The following is a 16,920-nucleotide window of genomic DNA, read 5'->3' as shown; positions in this document are numbered from 1 at the left end:
TAGGGGTAGTGGGCCATTGCCGACTTCGGCATGGACCACGCCACTGGGGTCTTTGTCCGGTAGGGATAGTATTGCAGGGGGTAGCGGTTTAGGAAGGTGTAGTGGAGAGCCGCCGTCAGGAGTGACGGTGGCAGTGCAAACGGAGAAGGATGGGGATGCGATTAGGCTAGACGATAGAGCAAAAGGGGAGGTATATGTATGTTTCGAGGGGCCGTTAGGGGCTCACTTGAAGAAAGAAACCAGGGAAAAAATATGGAAGGATGAATATGTGGAAATATTCTCCCTCCTTCCCCTGGAAAAAATTTAACTTGGATAAGGGGAAGAGGACCGAGTTTAAAAAAGAGGAGGAGGAAAAGCGCAGGTGGCGTCTGATCCCACAGACATTCACTAACTGGCTGCAAGCATTTGCCATTTTGGCGAGTGTTATAGGGGAGAAAGCGCCAGAGAATTGCTCCGGGCTGTTCTGTTACTTAGATTCTATAGGGTTTACGGGCGGCAGACCTGGTTGCGCTATGATGAGCAATTTAGGCAGCGAAAGGCAGTCAGGCCCTCCATCCGATGGGACCAAAAGGACATAGGGCTGTGGCTGAGGGTCATGGCCCCAGTGCGGTTTGGTCAGCCCTTTCAGGGGGGAGCCGGGCCATCAGGCTCGGCCTCCAGCCCTCAGGCGGGAAGTCAAGGGGGACAGGGGGAGGCAACAGACCAGGCTTGTGTTGGCAATTTAACGAAGGCCAATGCAAGTTTGGGGCGGGTTGCAGATTTAAACATATCTGCTCCCATTGCAACGCAGTGTCCCATGGAGCATCGCGATGCTTCAAAAAAGGAAAGGGAAAAGCTCCCGGGAGTTTTGGAAAAAGGGATGATGCCAGTGAGGCTGGCAGAGATGGTACCGTTTCTAAACAGGTACCATGATAGGGAAAAGGCCGAGCTGTTGTTCAAGGGTTTCCGAGATGGGTTTTATATTCCGCCCCCGTTCCATAAAATTCCGTTTTCTACAAAAAATTTGCAGTCGGCTCTGAAGAGTCCGATGATAGTAACCGAGAAGCTGGCCAAGGAGGTAGCATTGGGGCGCATGGCGGGTCCGTTTAAGCAGCCTCCTTTGCCTGAATTTGTGGTATCGCCGCTAGGGGTAGTCCCTAAGAAGGAGCCGAATAAATTTCGGTTAATTCACCATTTATCTTACCCAAAGGGGGCGTCGGTCAACGACGGTATAGAACCGGAACTTTGTTCAGTGGTATATACCTCGTTTGATGCCGCATTGCGTTGGGTGCGAGAGTATGGGGAGGGGGCACTTTTAGCAAAAGCTGATATTGAATCGGCTTTTCGCTTATTGCCAGTGGCGCCTAGCAGCATCAGGTTATTAGGTTGTTTCTGGAATGGGAGTTATTTCGCTGATAGGTGTTTGCCCATGGGATGCTCAATCTCATGTGCATATTTTGAGGCGTTTAGCTCGTTTCTGGAGTGGGTGGTGAAGGACACTGCAAATGGGCAGTCGATTATTCACTACCTGGATGATTTCTTATGTGTTGGCCCCAGGGAGTCGCCAATCTGCGCGACTTTAATGGGGACATTGCAATGGGTCGCTCAGCGTTTCGGGGTGCCGTTGACCCCTGAGAAAAGTGAAGGACCCACGACATGTTTGAATTTTTTGGGTATCACCATTGACACAGCGGCAATGGTGTGTCGGTTACCCGAGGATAAGTTGCGGGACTTGAAGGAGGAACTGGATAGGGCGCGGAATTCGAACAAGATCACCCTGCGAGGGTTACAGTCATTATTGGGCAAGCTTAATTTTGCTTGCCGGATAATGCCGATGGGCCGAGTTTTTTGCAGGAGGCTGGCGGTGGCAACTGCAGGGGTGCGGGCCCCGCACCACTTTATTCGCTTAGGGAAAAGCCAGAAAGATGACCTGATGGTTTGGTCATCTTTTTTGGACAGATACAATGGAAAAACGGTAATTATGCAGGAGGTGAGCGAAAATGTAGATTGGGAGTTGTATACCGACGCAGCAGGGAGCGGGGGGTTTGGCGCATATTGCCAAGGGCAATGGTGCACGGGCGAATGGCCTGCAGATTGGGGAAGGTGGGGTTGTTAAAAAATTTGGTACTGTTGGAACTGTTTCCAATAGTGGTCGCGATTGCGCTATGGGGCACTCGCTTTCAGAACAAGAAAGTGAGGTTCCATTGTGATAATTTGGGAGTGGTACAGGTCATTAACACGCTGTCGGCATTGTCTCCCCCAGTGGTGAATTTGTTACACCACCTGGTGTTGGAGGCATTGTCGCTGAATATGTGGGTGACTGCAGTGCATGTTCCGGGGGTTGACAACTCAATTGCGGATGCTCTCTCTCGATTTCAGTGGGAGCGGTTCAGGACTTTGGCCCCCGAGGCAGAAGAGGAGGGGATGACGTGCCCGTCTCGGCTATGGAATCCGGTAAGAGAGCAGTGGGGCACCTGATTGACAGGTCACTGGCTCAGGGTACTAGGGCTGCATACGAAGCAGCATGGAGGGAGTGGGAGGAGTGGTTGGGTCACCAACACATTGAGAACACGGAGGAAGAATGGGTAGGGGCGTTATTAATTTGGTTGGGCACGGTGGGAGCGGAGGAGAGGACGGTAGCTCAGGTAAATCGTTTTACGGCAGGGGTGGCATTCGGGTGCAAGTTACGGGGAGTGGGCGACATAACGAAGCGTTTTTTAGTTAAACAAGCTTTAAGGGGTCTTAGAAGGGGACAAAGGAGAGCTGATGCGCGCAGGCCTATATCATTTGATTTATTGGAAAAAATGGGGGGCGCGTTACAGCAGATTTGTGTTGATAAGTTTGAAAGGGCGTTATTTAGATTAGCTTTTTCACTGGCCTTTTTTGGAGCGCTACGGGTAGGTGAGCTAGTCTCTCCGAGCAAGACGGTTGGGGGGGGTTTGCAGGTTGACGACGTGCGTCCCGTGGATGGGGGTTTAGAACTGCAGATACGGCGGTCTAAGACAGATCAGGCTGGGCGGGGACAAGTGGTGAGGTTAGGTGAAGTAGAGGGGGCGATAATGTGCCCTCGGCGTGCATGGGAGAATTACAGTAGCATGGGGAAGGGTAATTCGGGACCCTTATTAAAACATGAGAACGGAAAATTTTTGTCCAGATTTCAATTTTCGGCGATCCTTGGGAAGGCGCTGGAGAATATAGGCTTAGATAGTTCACAATTCAGGACACATTCCTTTAGGATCGGGGCAGCCACGGAGGCTTCTGTTCAGGGTTTGGGGGGTGAGATAGTTTAGAGGATTGGGAGATGGAGGTTGGGCCGATACAAGTTATATGTGCGACCTAAGTTGCTTTAAGAAAGGGGGCTATCGGGGGACACGGAGGGTTTTTGGTTCAATGTTGTTTTTCCTTTTGTTGCAGGTCATCAACCGGCCCTTGTGTAGGTTATGGGGCATTCTTATGTCTTTTGGGGTAGCGAAAGGGCAGGGGTTAGGCCAGACGGAAGGCAGTTGCGGTTCCCGAGGGAGGAAGTGGTGTTGCGATGGATGGGTATAAGGGGAATGTCCTGGTGTAAGGTTCTGCAGGAGTTTGAGAGGATGGCGGGGCTGGATAGGGTGCCCGATATATTGGTAGTACATGCGGGGGGGAATGACTTGGGCAGGAGGCCCTTCCGGGATTTGTCTCGGGATATTAGATACGACATTTTGAGACTGGTAGCCTCCCACAGAAAGCTAATTGTAGTATGGTCTGAAATAGTTCCCCGTAAGATATGGAGGTTTGTGCGTTCAACCAAGGGGCTTGTCAAGGCAAGAATTAAATTGAACAGGGAGGTATCTCGCTTTGTGGCCAGAAATGGGGGCATGGCAGTACGTCATATTGACTTGGAGAGCGGGACAGGGAACTATTGGAGGGACGACAGAGTGCATCTGAACATGATAGGCACGGACTTGTGGTTGGAGGCCATTCAGGAGGATATAGAGCGCGCCTTAGTTTTATGGAGGGCGGCGCAGGCTTGAGGGGTTCAAGTCATGCTGGCTGTGGTGGGTTGGGGAGGGATCCTTGGTGGTGAATAATTACAAGGTGGGTCTGTTGCATATTGGCTTTGACAGGGGTGGCCCTGCAAACATGGTGTGTGTGGCTGGTCTGAGTATGGCTAGCGGGCCTCGGGGTCGGGAGGAAAGGCGACTCGAGGATAGTTGGCAAGCCCCCGAGTCAGGTGATTGAAGACGGGAGGCGTGGTTCATGGGGAAATAGGGTCTCCTGAGTCCGAGAGTAGGCAACGGGAGGCAGTTTCACCTATTTCCCATGGTTGGTGAGGCGACAGACCTAGGGGGGCGCCAAGGATCTCTCCCAAAATAGTTTTATCATTAGGGTTGAAGAGTTGTATGTTTATTGTTGTGTTTGTTTTAATAAATTGGCTGCTGTGGCCAAAAAATTATCCAAAAAAGAAAAGTTGTCGGTGATTATTTTAGTATAAGAGGTTAAAGGGGGGGGGGGGAGGTTGCAGCAGACGAATCCGGTATACCCCAGTCAAGTAGACTGGTCTCATTTTCAGTATAAGGCTGGGTTCACACAGGGCATTCCGTCCAGAATTTTTCCGCAGCAATTCCATCTGCGGCCGCTAATGCTAATGTTAGCCAGCTATCCACATGATCTCGTCCCCACGGGACGGCAAATCCATTGCGGCAAATACGGCATAAGCCGGTGCTGCAGCGAAGATTCGCCGGCCGCAGCATGTCAATTTTTTTTATGCGGCTGCACTCTCCTCTCCTGGAGCGCCGGCCACAGCAGAAAAGCGAGCGGCCAGGCTGCTTCAAAACCCGTGGCTAAGTGCCATGGGTTTTGAAGCAGCGCTTTTCCTGGCGGAAATCTCGCATTTTTTCACTGCAGCCAAACCGCGAGATTTCCATCAGGATTACGGCGTGTGAGAACCCAGCCTAAAGGTGCCTTTAAATGTGGCGATTATCAACTAAATAATCACTGGAAACAGCGAATTCGAGCGATAGTCGCCTCTGTACATACGGCCGCCAACAGGACACTGAGTGAGAAATCGCTGGGATCTCCGACTGCTCCACCTCCTTTGTCTGAACGACTATCGCTCTTGTGTAAAACGCAGGCGTGATAGTCTGTCAGGCACTTATGAGTTTAACAGTTGCTCTGTGCACAGGAACTTTTTTACCGACCCCTCCTCATTCTAGATTTCCGACAATCGCGTACTTCCCCGATATCCCCCATGACCAAATGGCTCGGTAGGTTTTTGTTTTAGTCGCGAAAAAATGGTACGAGAGGAGGTTACGTCATCAATTAAGACTGAAAAGTTTCTAGAGTTTTTTATTATGTAACATTACTAAAATATATAAATAAAAGTTGATTATTTCTACATGTTTGTAGGTATCATATCTACAAGATTACGTGGTTTCTCTTGCTGGGAACAATCACATTTTGTAAAATATTTATAACCTGAAAATTAATAAAAATAAGTTATTATAAACATCCAGTTCATTATTGTGAAAAAACTCAACCACAATGTATAGCAGACTGTGAGACCCGACGTCCATGGAAGTGTAACAAATAAATCATGTCCTCAGCTGTAGGTTAAGGCCATTTTACATGGGTCGATGATAGCGCATGATCATTGGCCCGAATGTTTGTTTGTCCAATAATCAGTCTGTGTGACTATACCAGCAATCAGCCAAAGAATGTGCTGATTGGATTATTTATGTGGGCCTAGAGATTCTCGTTAGTCAGTAGCACACCCCCTTGTGTAATGGCTCATTCACACGGGCGTTGAGATTTTCATCCACCTGCGTCATGGCTAAAAATTGCATCAAGGAGAGAAAGCCGCGACCAACTCGAGGCTAAATCTCGCGTTGTCTCGCTCATTCAGACGGCTGGGTATGGCATATATATGCTGCAGTGTGTAATTTCATGGGCCTAGGGAGAGAGCGTTTAGCGATACTAAACTCTCTCCCCCTTCCTCCGGCTGATCATGGCAATAGAAGCTCCCATAGAAGCCTATGGGAGCTGCCGGCAAGTGGAATTGGGAGGAAGGGGGAGGGAGTTTAGCAGCACTAGTCATGATAAACTCCTCCCCCTCCCTCCCCATTCCCTTTGCTTCTATGGAAGCTGCCAGCTGATTGCGGCCAAAAGATCAGGCACGACCAATCTTTTCTGGCCTCACGTAAAAGCGGCTTGACTGAATCCGCAGCGTATGCGCTATCTTTTCTGGCCAGCCAATTTTACATGCTGGAAAATCACCCATCTGAAAAATGCATTGGAATCCAGCACTTTAGATGGCAGCGATTTTCGGCTGATGCTTTATCGCGGCAAAATAGTCGCGATAAAACGTTCGTCTGAATAAGGCTGGCAGCATTTCCAATGAATAATTATTGTTCAGATTCCCGCAATCCAATAAGATTGCAAATGATAACCGTTCCCTGTAATAGGGCCCTACAGCTACTTGTGTAACTTCAGTTTTGTCTGCATTGTCCTTACTACACTACTTTGCGCCCCTTGTCCTTCCTCCCCTTTTGTTCTCTTTCCCAGATTCTTCTCATTTAGACTTTATGCTATGAAGCTTACAGACTAGTACAGATTGTTACAGAGGAATGAAAAAAAATACCTTGCTTAAGAAATAAGTAAAAACTGAGAAGTTCTGAGTGCTCATGTATTCACCCACTTTGCTATGAAACCGCTTAATAAGGTCAGATCTAATCAATTAACTTCAGAAGTTACATAACTGGTTGCAGAAGGTCCCATTGTGTGTAATCCACATGATGTCAGTATTAATAGTGTTTGCTGCATAGAATATAATGGTTGAAGAGTGTTATAGAATTGCTGGCTACTCTGTTATCGATATAGCAGTGTGCGGCACTGAGGGCTTAAGCAGACGATCCTGATGATACCATTGATTTCAGTGGTTTCCTTTTCCCCAGCAGGATGCTGGTAGGGCAGGGCAGAACCTATTTTCACGTTTATTTTTTTTACCTGCATGCAATATTGTGAAATTTGAGTCATTAAAAAAAAAATTACAGGTTCATGCGCTGATACACTCTGCAGGGGTGAGCGTATTAGCACATGTGCCAGCCTGTATTAGCCCTTAAAGTGACCCTCCGGGCCTGGACAAATAAAGATGGTAGCATAGCTTCTCCTGATGGACACTGTGTATTCGTTTGCATCAGTAGTCTAAGACACTACCTGCTGCTCTGACTGGTCACCACCGCTCATGTGGACAGTGCTAGGTAATTAAAGCAGCATGTAGCGTCTTAAGGCGGCCACAGACAGGCAAGTTTTTGCGTGTTTTAGGATCTGCTCTATCTTGTGCACCAAATAACCCCATAGAGGTCTGTGGGAGGTGACAAACAGTCAAAAAAAGAAAACTGGACTGCGCGGCGGTCATCCGCAATACAGTAAAATAAGGTACACAGGGTCACCAGCTGGGTGCACATCTGGAATCGGGCCTAACTTGGGTTTGGATATGTAGACATTAAGTGTACCAACTGTTTACATGGGGATTAGATTCATACATATTCATACATATAGATAAAACTTACATTTTTCATGGCTGTATTTGACAGAATTGATATGAATGCTCTACCGTAAAGCACAAACTAAATGAATAATAGTGAAATGAAAATATCAGCTAGTGTTCGGTAAGGTGTGTGACGCACACGGGGGAAGTTGTTGCCCTCGTTCCACATTTTGTGCAACTCTTCATATAACATGTTTTAACGGATGACAGATGCAGAATGATGGCATCGTAACCCAAGGACCTGCTTCATCCGCGCACATTGTGTCCTATTTTATGAGAACATGTAAACAGCATGAATCATTTTGCGGAATAATAGACACAGAACAGTTATTTCAGCCACTTTCTATATAATCAATGTAACACTTTACAGAATGCAGCTCAGAAGCAAAACAGAACTATTCATGTGTATCATTGGCTACATCCACATCTGCTACAAAACCCCAGATGAAATATCCAGCAAGGGGCGCTCTTTTATCTCAGCCAGCATGCCAGAAATTGGACAGAACCCATTAAAGTCAGTAGTGTCCATCTGGTGCAGCTTAGTTCCGGCAGGTTCCTGTATTCTTGTTCTTCAGCTCCAAAGTTTGAGCCTAAATTCCCTTTTAGACAACGATTTTCACAAAAAAAAAAAAAATAATAATCGCTCAAAGCCGTCTTTTGAGTGATAATCGTTGTGTCTAACTGCACTTACATTGTGCAGTTTTCGTTAAGCCGTCAGTGATCGCAGATCTTTCAGCATGCTGAAAGATCTGCAATCCGTTATGAGGAATTCACAGCAGGATACAGCTGATACTATTGTTTCAGCTGTATCCTGCTCCCTGAAGACAGATGAGGTATGAAGAACACAGCTGTCCAGAAGCACCTTTTAAGTGTCTTGCTGTAAGCAGCGGGGAAGCTATTGGCAGTGCAGGACTTTCCATAAACTTCTGCTCCCATAGGAGTCAATGGAAACTCCTGCCTGGCGCGCAGCACAGATAACCAATGTTCTATCTTTTTTAGGTGCGTGTCGTTTTGCGCTGCTAATTCCTCGCCTATAACTTCTCTAAAGCCTTTGACACCGTGCCACATAATAGGCTAATATACAAAATGAGGCAGCTCGGACTGGGCGAAAAAATTTCTGATCCTTAAGGGGTTAATTTCTCTGCAGTGCAGAAGCTGCCAGGCACCCTCTCAAATCACTGCTACCCGTTGGAGATACCAGGACTGGTATATTCTGTTAACCGTGTCTACCCTGTTTCCCCGAAAATAAGACCTGTCCTGAAAATAAGCACTACCCTGATTTTTTGGGGAGGCTTGAAATATAGGCCCTACCCTGAAAATAATCCCTAGTGGCATTACATTACAAAAAAGGAATACTTACGTAGCAGGCTCGATCCAAGTCCTCCTGCTGCTGTCCATAGTTCCGCCATGTATCCTGCAATCCTCGTTCACCTACAGAAGATCACTTCCTGGTTACATGATTCATAAATCCCATCTCCAGGAAGTGGTGCCTCTGATTGGTTCTCGAGCGCTGTTCAGCCAATCAATGCAGCACTGGATGAACCATTGTGATGGCTGGGATTGGTTCATCAAACACTGCATTGATTAGCAGAGCAGCGGTTGAAGAACCAATCACAGCCATCACATTGTGGAGGTTGGGATTTAAGAATTGTCCCATCGATGCTGTGGCTTAGCGTTCTGGAGAGCAGTGGGGGGGGGGGGGACCTGGACTGAGCCTGCTAGGTAAGTATAATAGGACATCCCTCAAAAATAAGATCTAGTGCCTCTTTTAAGGGAAAAATTAATATAAGACAGGGTCTTATTTTTGGGGGAAACACGTTAAGACTCTCTTCATGTTTTCCCCTTAGGCCAGTTTCACATGGGTGATAAAAACTCGTGATGCGAGAGTTAGTGAAAATGATTTTCAAAGTTTCCTTCACATTTGTGATGTTTTCACTCCTGTGATGTTGCGAAAAACAATTACAGCATTTCCTATGTTCTGTGGTTTGTGATTTTTTTTGTTCCTTTAATCGATCATTATTCCCTATGGAGCCTCCTTTTTATCGCATTGCAAAGCACAAACTTGCGATATTTGTGCAATACGTTTTTAACATTAGAAATCGTAGCAAAATCGCACAAGAAAATTGCAAGCGCCAGCAATGTTTTTGTGAAAAAAAGCAGTGCTGACGCTTGAAAATCGTGGGAACACTCGGCAGCCATAGGCTCTGCTGGCAGAGACCGTGCATAGCTGCAGCGTCCCGTAGGGTGGCCCCGGACGCATGGTATGCGCTAAGGAGCTGGGAGGGCAAGATGCTGGCTTGTCACGGCAGCACTTACCACGCTCCCTCCTGGAGGGTTGCACGCAGCCAAGGTCAGGGCAGCACTGGGCCTCTTCTGGATACCCCCGTCATGGGGATGCCCAATAAACATTGGGACAGGTGCAGAGTTTGTCACAGGTGGTGCCACCGTTCCGGCACCCACTGCCATGAACCTCGGCGGGGAAAATAACTGAGCCACAGACAGTAGTATAGTACCTCAGGTCCCCGGGAACAGTCAGGGCCTGGAAATAACCTTACTTGAAACTTTGGCAATACAAGGCACAAATGACAGATTGAGAAAAGTGCAGGAATCAGATAAGCTAAAGTACCTCCACACAGCAGACTTTAGGTCACCTGTGTGTGACTGCATAAAAACGCGTACCTCCACTCAGCAGGACCCAGACTTCAGGAAGCTGGAGTGTGAACAATGAGAATAAAGTACCTCCACCAGGCAATCCCAGACTTCAGGATGCGCGGGTGTGACTGATTATAATTGAGTACCTCTGCACTAGGCCTTGGCACAAGAACACGTATGCTCTACTCACGCTCTCTCTCTTTTGGGGGCTCACTCCTTTAGTAGCACTTTTGGTCGTGTCCAGAAAATCTCTCCTCTTCTTCTATCTTCAACACATGAGGGCTGAAGGTGGCCCCATGTGCCTCTGTGATGAAACTCCAGATGGAACTCTCAGATAGAAGACAAGATGGAAGGCCTCTTGCCGCTCTCATGCACTCACATTTATAACCTCACTCATACCACGTGACAGAGTAGAAATAGATACATTTACCGAACAGTCTTTAGATTTTGCAGACGTTAACCTCTGAATTGCTGCAGCTGTGCAACACACATACCAGAATCAAAAGACAGTTTTGCACAGTGCATCAACATAAGACATTACATGTATGACATTTATGGAGGGGGCCAGGAAAGTATGTACTGGACCACTACATTGCTATGTATGGCTCTGCGCATGCTTGCGAATCAAAGGCACACAGACATGTGCAGTGTGATTTTTTTTTTTTTCACATTTTTTTTAAATTCCCCTGCTCTGTTCAGGGTGGGTGTGCATATGGAAATGTTGCCCATATGTAACGTATTGCGTATAGACAGCGTATTAAACACGCCCATAGAAGTGTATAATGCTTACGCTACGTATGAACTCAGAGACATACAGCATGCTGCGATTTATTTTTCTTGCGTATGTGCAGTGTCCACACGCTGGTGTGAATAGTACAGTGACAGTCCATTGACTTACATAGACTTCACTCTTGAAAGGCACGAGTAATACATGGTGAAGACATGGCCGTGGACATGAGCCCTAACTGTAACATCTCACATCAGAAATAGAAAGAAGAAATTGAGTGAAAAAATGATTTACGGATATTTTATTTATCATTTCATTTAGCCCAAAAGACTGGGATTCCCTCCAGGACTCAAACTGCAATGGGATCTGGGTGAATGTGATACAAGTATATTATGTCATGGACGGACGCTGGGTAATATAAAGTTACGGTGCTGTTCCTGTCGTCCTATGCACATCCTCATTGTAAATGCATGCCACGGACTGCGTTGTAGAAACTCTCACACTTGTGTTGGGGGATCACAAGGCTGCAGATTCTGTGTGACTGACAGCCGGACTCCCTCTGGAATGGCCGCTCTGCCAGAAGGGTTTCCTGTCTTTGATACGGTGCTTTGGAGTACGAGGTATCAAACAGCTGCCGCCTCAAAAACCCTAATGGGACTAAAGAAAAAATAAATTTAAGATTAAAGTTTAATTAAAAACACCCCCCCTCCAAAAAAAAAGTTAAACCCTTTTTTTTAAAAAGAAAAATAAATTTTATTTCTAAAGGTATTAGACTATAAAAACATCGTCCATATTAACCACAATCCTTCCAATCCGCATATTACAGATCATGTTATTACACACGGACCTCAAAACTACATAATAAGGTCCATGTCACACGGACGTATTTGTGTGCGAAAATTTTGTGCATGCAATTCGCAGAAAATAGAACCCATTGATTTCACAAGCGTGTATTTTGCGTGCGCATTTCAGTTGCACAATAAACAATTCAGCATGCTCTATCATTCTGCGTATTTGTGCAGGAAAACAACACCTCCTGAACTCATTAACCTAATTCTTCATTTCAATGGCTGAGAGTATCGGTGTGCGTTTTTTTACGCATGCAGTTGTCCCCGACTTTGTGCTTGCAAAAAGCATAGCTGAAAACGCTGTTGTGCACGAAATACACAACGCCTGAAGCATAAAAAACGTAGTGCAAATCTGCACACCAATATACAAACGCTCATGTGACACAGGGCTAAATGTTGCATATTCACTTAAAGTTCGTCTTAACTTTTGGGCCCCTAATAAACCTGCTGGTAGAAAATCATTGGGGAATATGTGCTACTTGGTAACATTAGGCCGGCTATGGGTTCTATTTTCTGCGCTATACGCATGCGAAACCGTGCACAATTATGGTCATCTAAAGTCGCCCTAAGACCGATATTAAGCTTGTAAAATTGCAGTTCTGTATGTGAGCACTAAGAGTTTTTTCTTAAAAAATGCATCACATCTACGTTCGTATGTGAAAAAAAATTGCAAGTGCTTCCAATAGTTTTAAATGGTAAAAATTAGAGATGAGCGAACGTACTCATCCGAGCTTGATGCTCGTTCGAGTATTAGGATGTTCGAGATGCTCGTTACTCGCGATGTTCGAGTTACTTTCACTTTCATCTCTGAGACATTTGCGCGCTTTTCTGGCCAATAGAAAGACAGGGAAGGCATTACAACTTCCTCCTGTGATGTTCCAGCCCTATACCACCCCCCTGCAGTGAGTGGCTGGGGAGATCAGGTGCCACCCGAATATTTAAATCTGCCCCGCCCGCGGCCCGCCACAGATGCATTCTGACAGAGATCAGGGACAGTGCTGCTGATGCTGCTATAGGGAGAGCGTTAGGAGTTATTTTAGGCTTGAAGAACCCCAACAGTCCTTCCTAGGGCCACATCTGACCGTGTGCAGTACTGTTAAGGCTGATGTGAGCAGTGTTGCACATTTTTTTTTTTTTTTGTATATCGGGCGTGCAGAGCATTGCGTCCTCCGTCTGCAGTAATTTTACATAGTATAGGGCCAGTAGTGGTGAGGCAGGGACAGTGGGAAAGGTGAAAGAGATATACTGTCTATATAGGCAGTGGGCTTTTTCAAACAAATTTGGGAAAAATACTATCTTTGGGCTGCCTGTGACCGTCTTGAATGTACTGCGTCTCTGCTGGGGGTAGTAGTCCTAATTAATACGCAGCTAAGTGTTACAGCAGGCTTGCGCAAAATTGTTTCCTGGCTCTGCTGTGCCCGTTACATCACCGCCGTCATCCCATCCAGAGGTAAATAGTATACATATATACGCTGCCTACAGTATCTGTCTGCTGTCTCAGCTCAGCCTTTAAAAAAATAGAAGCAAAATACTTAAGGCCTACTAGTGGCCTTTGGACACTTGACTGCTTCTGCACTGTGAATTCCACTAGCTCAGTCATACGCACCTACGTCTCACTACTGGCTTGCGCAAAATTCTTTCCTGGCTCTGCTGTGCGTTCCGTAAGCGAAGTCAGCCTCCAACCATAGGCCAATAAGCGGCACATTTAATTACAGCGTTCTGTTTCTGCACTACTGGTAATACACCATGCTGAGGGGTAGGGGTAGGCCTAGAGGACGTGGACGCGGGTGAGGACGCGGAGGCCCAAGTCAGGGTGTGGGCACAGGACGAGCTCCTGATCCAGGTGTATCGCAGCCGACTGCTGCGGGATTAGGAGAGAGGCACGTTTCTGGCGTCCCCACATTCATCTCACAATTAATGGGTCCACGAGGTAGACCTTTATTAGAAAATGAGCAGTGTGAGCAGGTCCTGTCGTGGATGGCAGAAAGTGCATCCAGCAATCTATCGACCACCCAGAGTTCCACGCCGTCCACTGCTGCAACTCTGAATCCTCTGGCTGCTGCTCCTCCTTCCTCCCAGCCTCCTCACTCCATTACAATGACACATTCTGAGGAGCAGGCAGACTCCCAGGAACTGTTCTCGGGCCCCTGCCCAGAATGGGCAGCAATGGTTCCTCTCCCACCGGAGGAGTTTGTCGTGACCGATGCCCAACCTTTGGAAAGTTCCCGGGGTCCGGGGGATGAGGCTGGGGACTTCCGGCAACTGTGTCAAGAGCTTTCAGTGGGTGAGGAGGACGACGACGATGAGACACAGTTGTCTATCACTCAGGTAGTAGTAATTGCAGTAAGTCCGAGGGAGGAGCGCACAGAGGATTCGGAGGAAGAGCAGCAGGACGATGAGGTGACTGACCCCACCTGGTTTGCTAAGCCTACTGAGGACAGGTCTTCAGAGGGGGAGGCAAGTGCAGCAGCAGGGCAGGTTGGAAGAGGCAGTGCGGTGGCCAGGGGTAGAGGCAGGGCCAGACCAAATAACCCACCAACTGCTTCCCAAAGCGCCCCCTCGCGCCATGCCACCCTGCAGAGGCTGAGGTGCTCAAAGGTCTGGCAGTTTTTCACTGAGAGTGCAGACGACCGACGAACTGTGGTGTGCAAGGTTTGTCGCGCCAAGATCAGCCGTGGAGCCACCACCACCAGCATGCGCAGGCATATGATGGCCAAGCACCCCACACGGTGGGACGAAGGCCGTTCACCACCTCCGGTTTGCACCACTGCCTCTCCCCCTGTGCCCCAACCTGCCACTGAGATCCAACCCCCCTCTCAGGACACAGGCACGACCGTCTCCCGGCCTGCACCCACACCCTCACCTACGCTGTCCTCGGCCCCATCCAGCAATGCCTCTAACCGTCCAGCCGTCGCTAGCACAAGTGTTTGAGCGCAAGCGCAAGTACGCAGCCGCGCACCCGCACGCTCAAGCGTTAAACGTGCACATAGCCAAATTGATCAGCCTGGAGATGCTGCTGTATAGGCTTGTGGAAACAGAGGCTTTCAAAAACATGATGGCGGCGGCGGCGGCCCCGCGCTACTCAGTTCCCAGTCGCCACTACTTTTCCCGATGTGCCGTCCCAGCCCTGCACGACCACGTCTCCCGCAACATTGTACGTGCCCTCACCAACGCGGTTACTGGCAAGGTCCACTTAACAACGGACACGTGGACAAGCACAGGCGGGCAGGGCCACTATATCTCCCTGACGGCACATTGGGTGAATTTAGTGGAGGCTGGGACCGAGTCAGAGCCTGGGACCGCTCACGTCCTACCCACCCTCAGAATTGCCGGCCCCAGCTCGGTGCTGGTATCTGCGGCGGTGTATGCTTCCTCCACTAAACCACCCTCCTCCTCCTCCTCCTACGCAACCTCTGTCTCGCAATCAAGATGTGTCAGCAGCAGCACGTCGCCAGCAGTCGGTGTCGCGCGGCGTGGCAGCACAGCGGTGGCCAAGCGTCAGCAGGCCGTGCTGAAACTACTCAGCTTAGCAGAGAAGTGGCACATGGCCCACGAACTGCTGCAGGGTCTGACAGAGCAGACCGACCGCTGGCTTTCGCCGCTGAGCCTCCAACCGGGCATGGACGTGTGTGACAACGGCCGTAACCTGGTGGCGGCTCGGCAGCCTCACGCACGTGCCATGCCTGGCCCACATCTTTAATTTGGTAGTTCAGCGCTTTCTGAAAAGCTACCCACGCTTGTGAGACCTGCTCGGAAAGGTGCGCCGGCTCAGCGCACATTTCCTCAAGTCCCACACGGACGCTGCCACCCTGCGCACCCTGCAACATCGGTTTAATCTGCCAGTGCACCGACTGCTGTGCGACGTGCCCACACGGTGGAACTCTACGCTCCACATGTTGTCCCGGCTGTATGAGCAGCGTAGAGCGATAGTGGAATACCAACTCCAACATGGGCGGCGTAGTGGGAGTCAGCCTCCTCAATTCTTTACAGAAGAGTGGGCCTGGTTGGCAGACATCTGCCAGGTCCTTGGAAAATTTGAGGAGTCTACCCAGATGGTGAGCGGGGATGCTGCAATCATTAGCATCACCATTCCTCTGCTATACCTCTTGAGAAGTTCCCTGCAAAGCATAAAGGCAGATGCTTTGCGCTTGGAAACGAAGGCGGGGGAAGACAGTATGTCGCTGGATAGTCAGAGCACCCTCATGTCTATATCTCAGCGCGTTGAGGAGGAGGAGGTGGAGGAGCATGAGGAGGAGGGGGAGGAGACAGCTTGGCCCACTGCTGAGGGTACCCATGCTGCTTGCCTGTCATCCTTTCAGCGTGTATGGCCTGAGGAGGAGGATGAGGAGGAGGAGGAGGATCCTGAAAGTGATCTTCCGAGTGAGGTACACTGCAATGGGATACATTTATGTACAGCCGGTGGGTTCCAGGGAGCCACCCATGCTGTTGGTGTACACGGAATTCCCATTGTGGAGTTGTACCTGCCTGTGACTATTTATAAAAAACCCCGGTCTGACTGGGGCATGCAGACACCTTGACAGAATGAATAGTGTGTGGCACATGGGTTCCCCATTGCTATGCCCACGTGTGCAGCTCCTGATGGAGGTGGCACAGGATTGGATTTCTCATTGCTTCTGTATAGCATTGTGGGCTATCGCCCCGCCCCTTTTAAAGAGGGTCGCTGCCTGGCCGTGCCAACCCTCTGCAGTGTGTGCCTGCGGTTCCTCCTCATGGCAGACGCACTTATAAATAGACATGAGGGTGGTGTGGCTATGAGGCCAGTGTGTGGCATGAGTGCAGCTGAAGGCTGCGCAGGGACACTTTGGTGTGCGTTGTGGACACTGGGTCGTGCGGGGGTTGGGCAGCATGTTACCCAGGAGAAGTGGCAGCGGAGTGTCATGCAGGCAGTGATTGTGCTTTGTTGGAGGTAGTGTGGTGCTTAGCTAAGGTATGCCTTGCTAATGAGGGTTTTTCAGAAGTAAAAATTGTTGGGAGGGGGGGGGCACTCTTGCCGCTATTGTGGCTTAATAGTGGGACCTGGGAACTTGAGATGCAGCCCAACATGTAGCCCCTCGCCTGCCCTATCCGTTGCTGTATCGTTCCCATCACTTTCTTGAATTGCCCAGATTTTTACAAATGAAAACTTTAGCAAGCTCGGCGATATACAAAAATGCTCGAGTCGCCCATTG

At 48.8% G+C, this 16,920-nt stretch overlaps 1 protein-coding gene across 1 annotated transcript in view; it reads left to right on the top strand.

Annotated features, from left to right (window-relative positions):
• The window catches only part of AOAH (acyloxyacyl hydrolase), a 110,403-nt gene that overhangs the window by 10,744 nt on the left and 82,739 nt on the right, over positions 1-16,920 (top strand). The window contains exon 4 of the mRNA XM_066585465.1: positions 11,205-11,253. Coding sequence (XP_066441562.1) covers positions 11,205-11,253 — 49 coding nt within the window. The remainder of the gene's footprint in view (positions 1-11,204; positions 11,254-16,920) is intronic.

Source organism: Eleutherodactylus coqui, chromosome 12, assembly GCF_035609145.1.
Source record: "Eleutherodactylus coqui strain aEleCoq1 chromosome 12, aEleCoq1.hap1, whole genome shotgun sequence".
In the NCBI taxonomy this organism is placed as follows: domain Eukaryota; kingdom Metazoa; phylum Chordata; class Amphibia; order Anura; family Eleutherodactylidae; genus Eleutherodactylus; species Eleutherodactylus coqui.
Note: the sequence above shows the minus strand (reverse complement) of the source record. Positions and strands in the feature narration are given on the sequence as shown.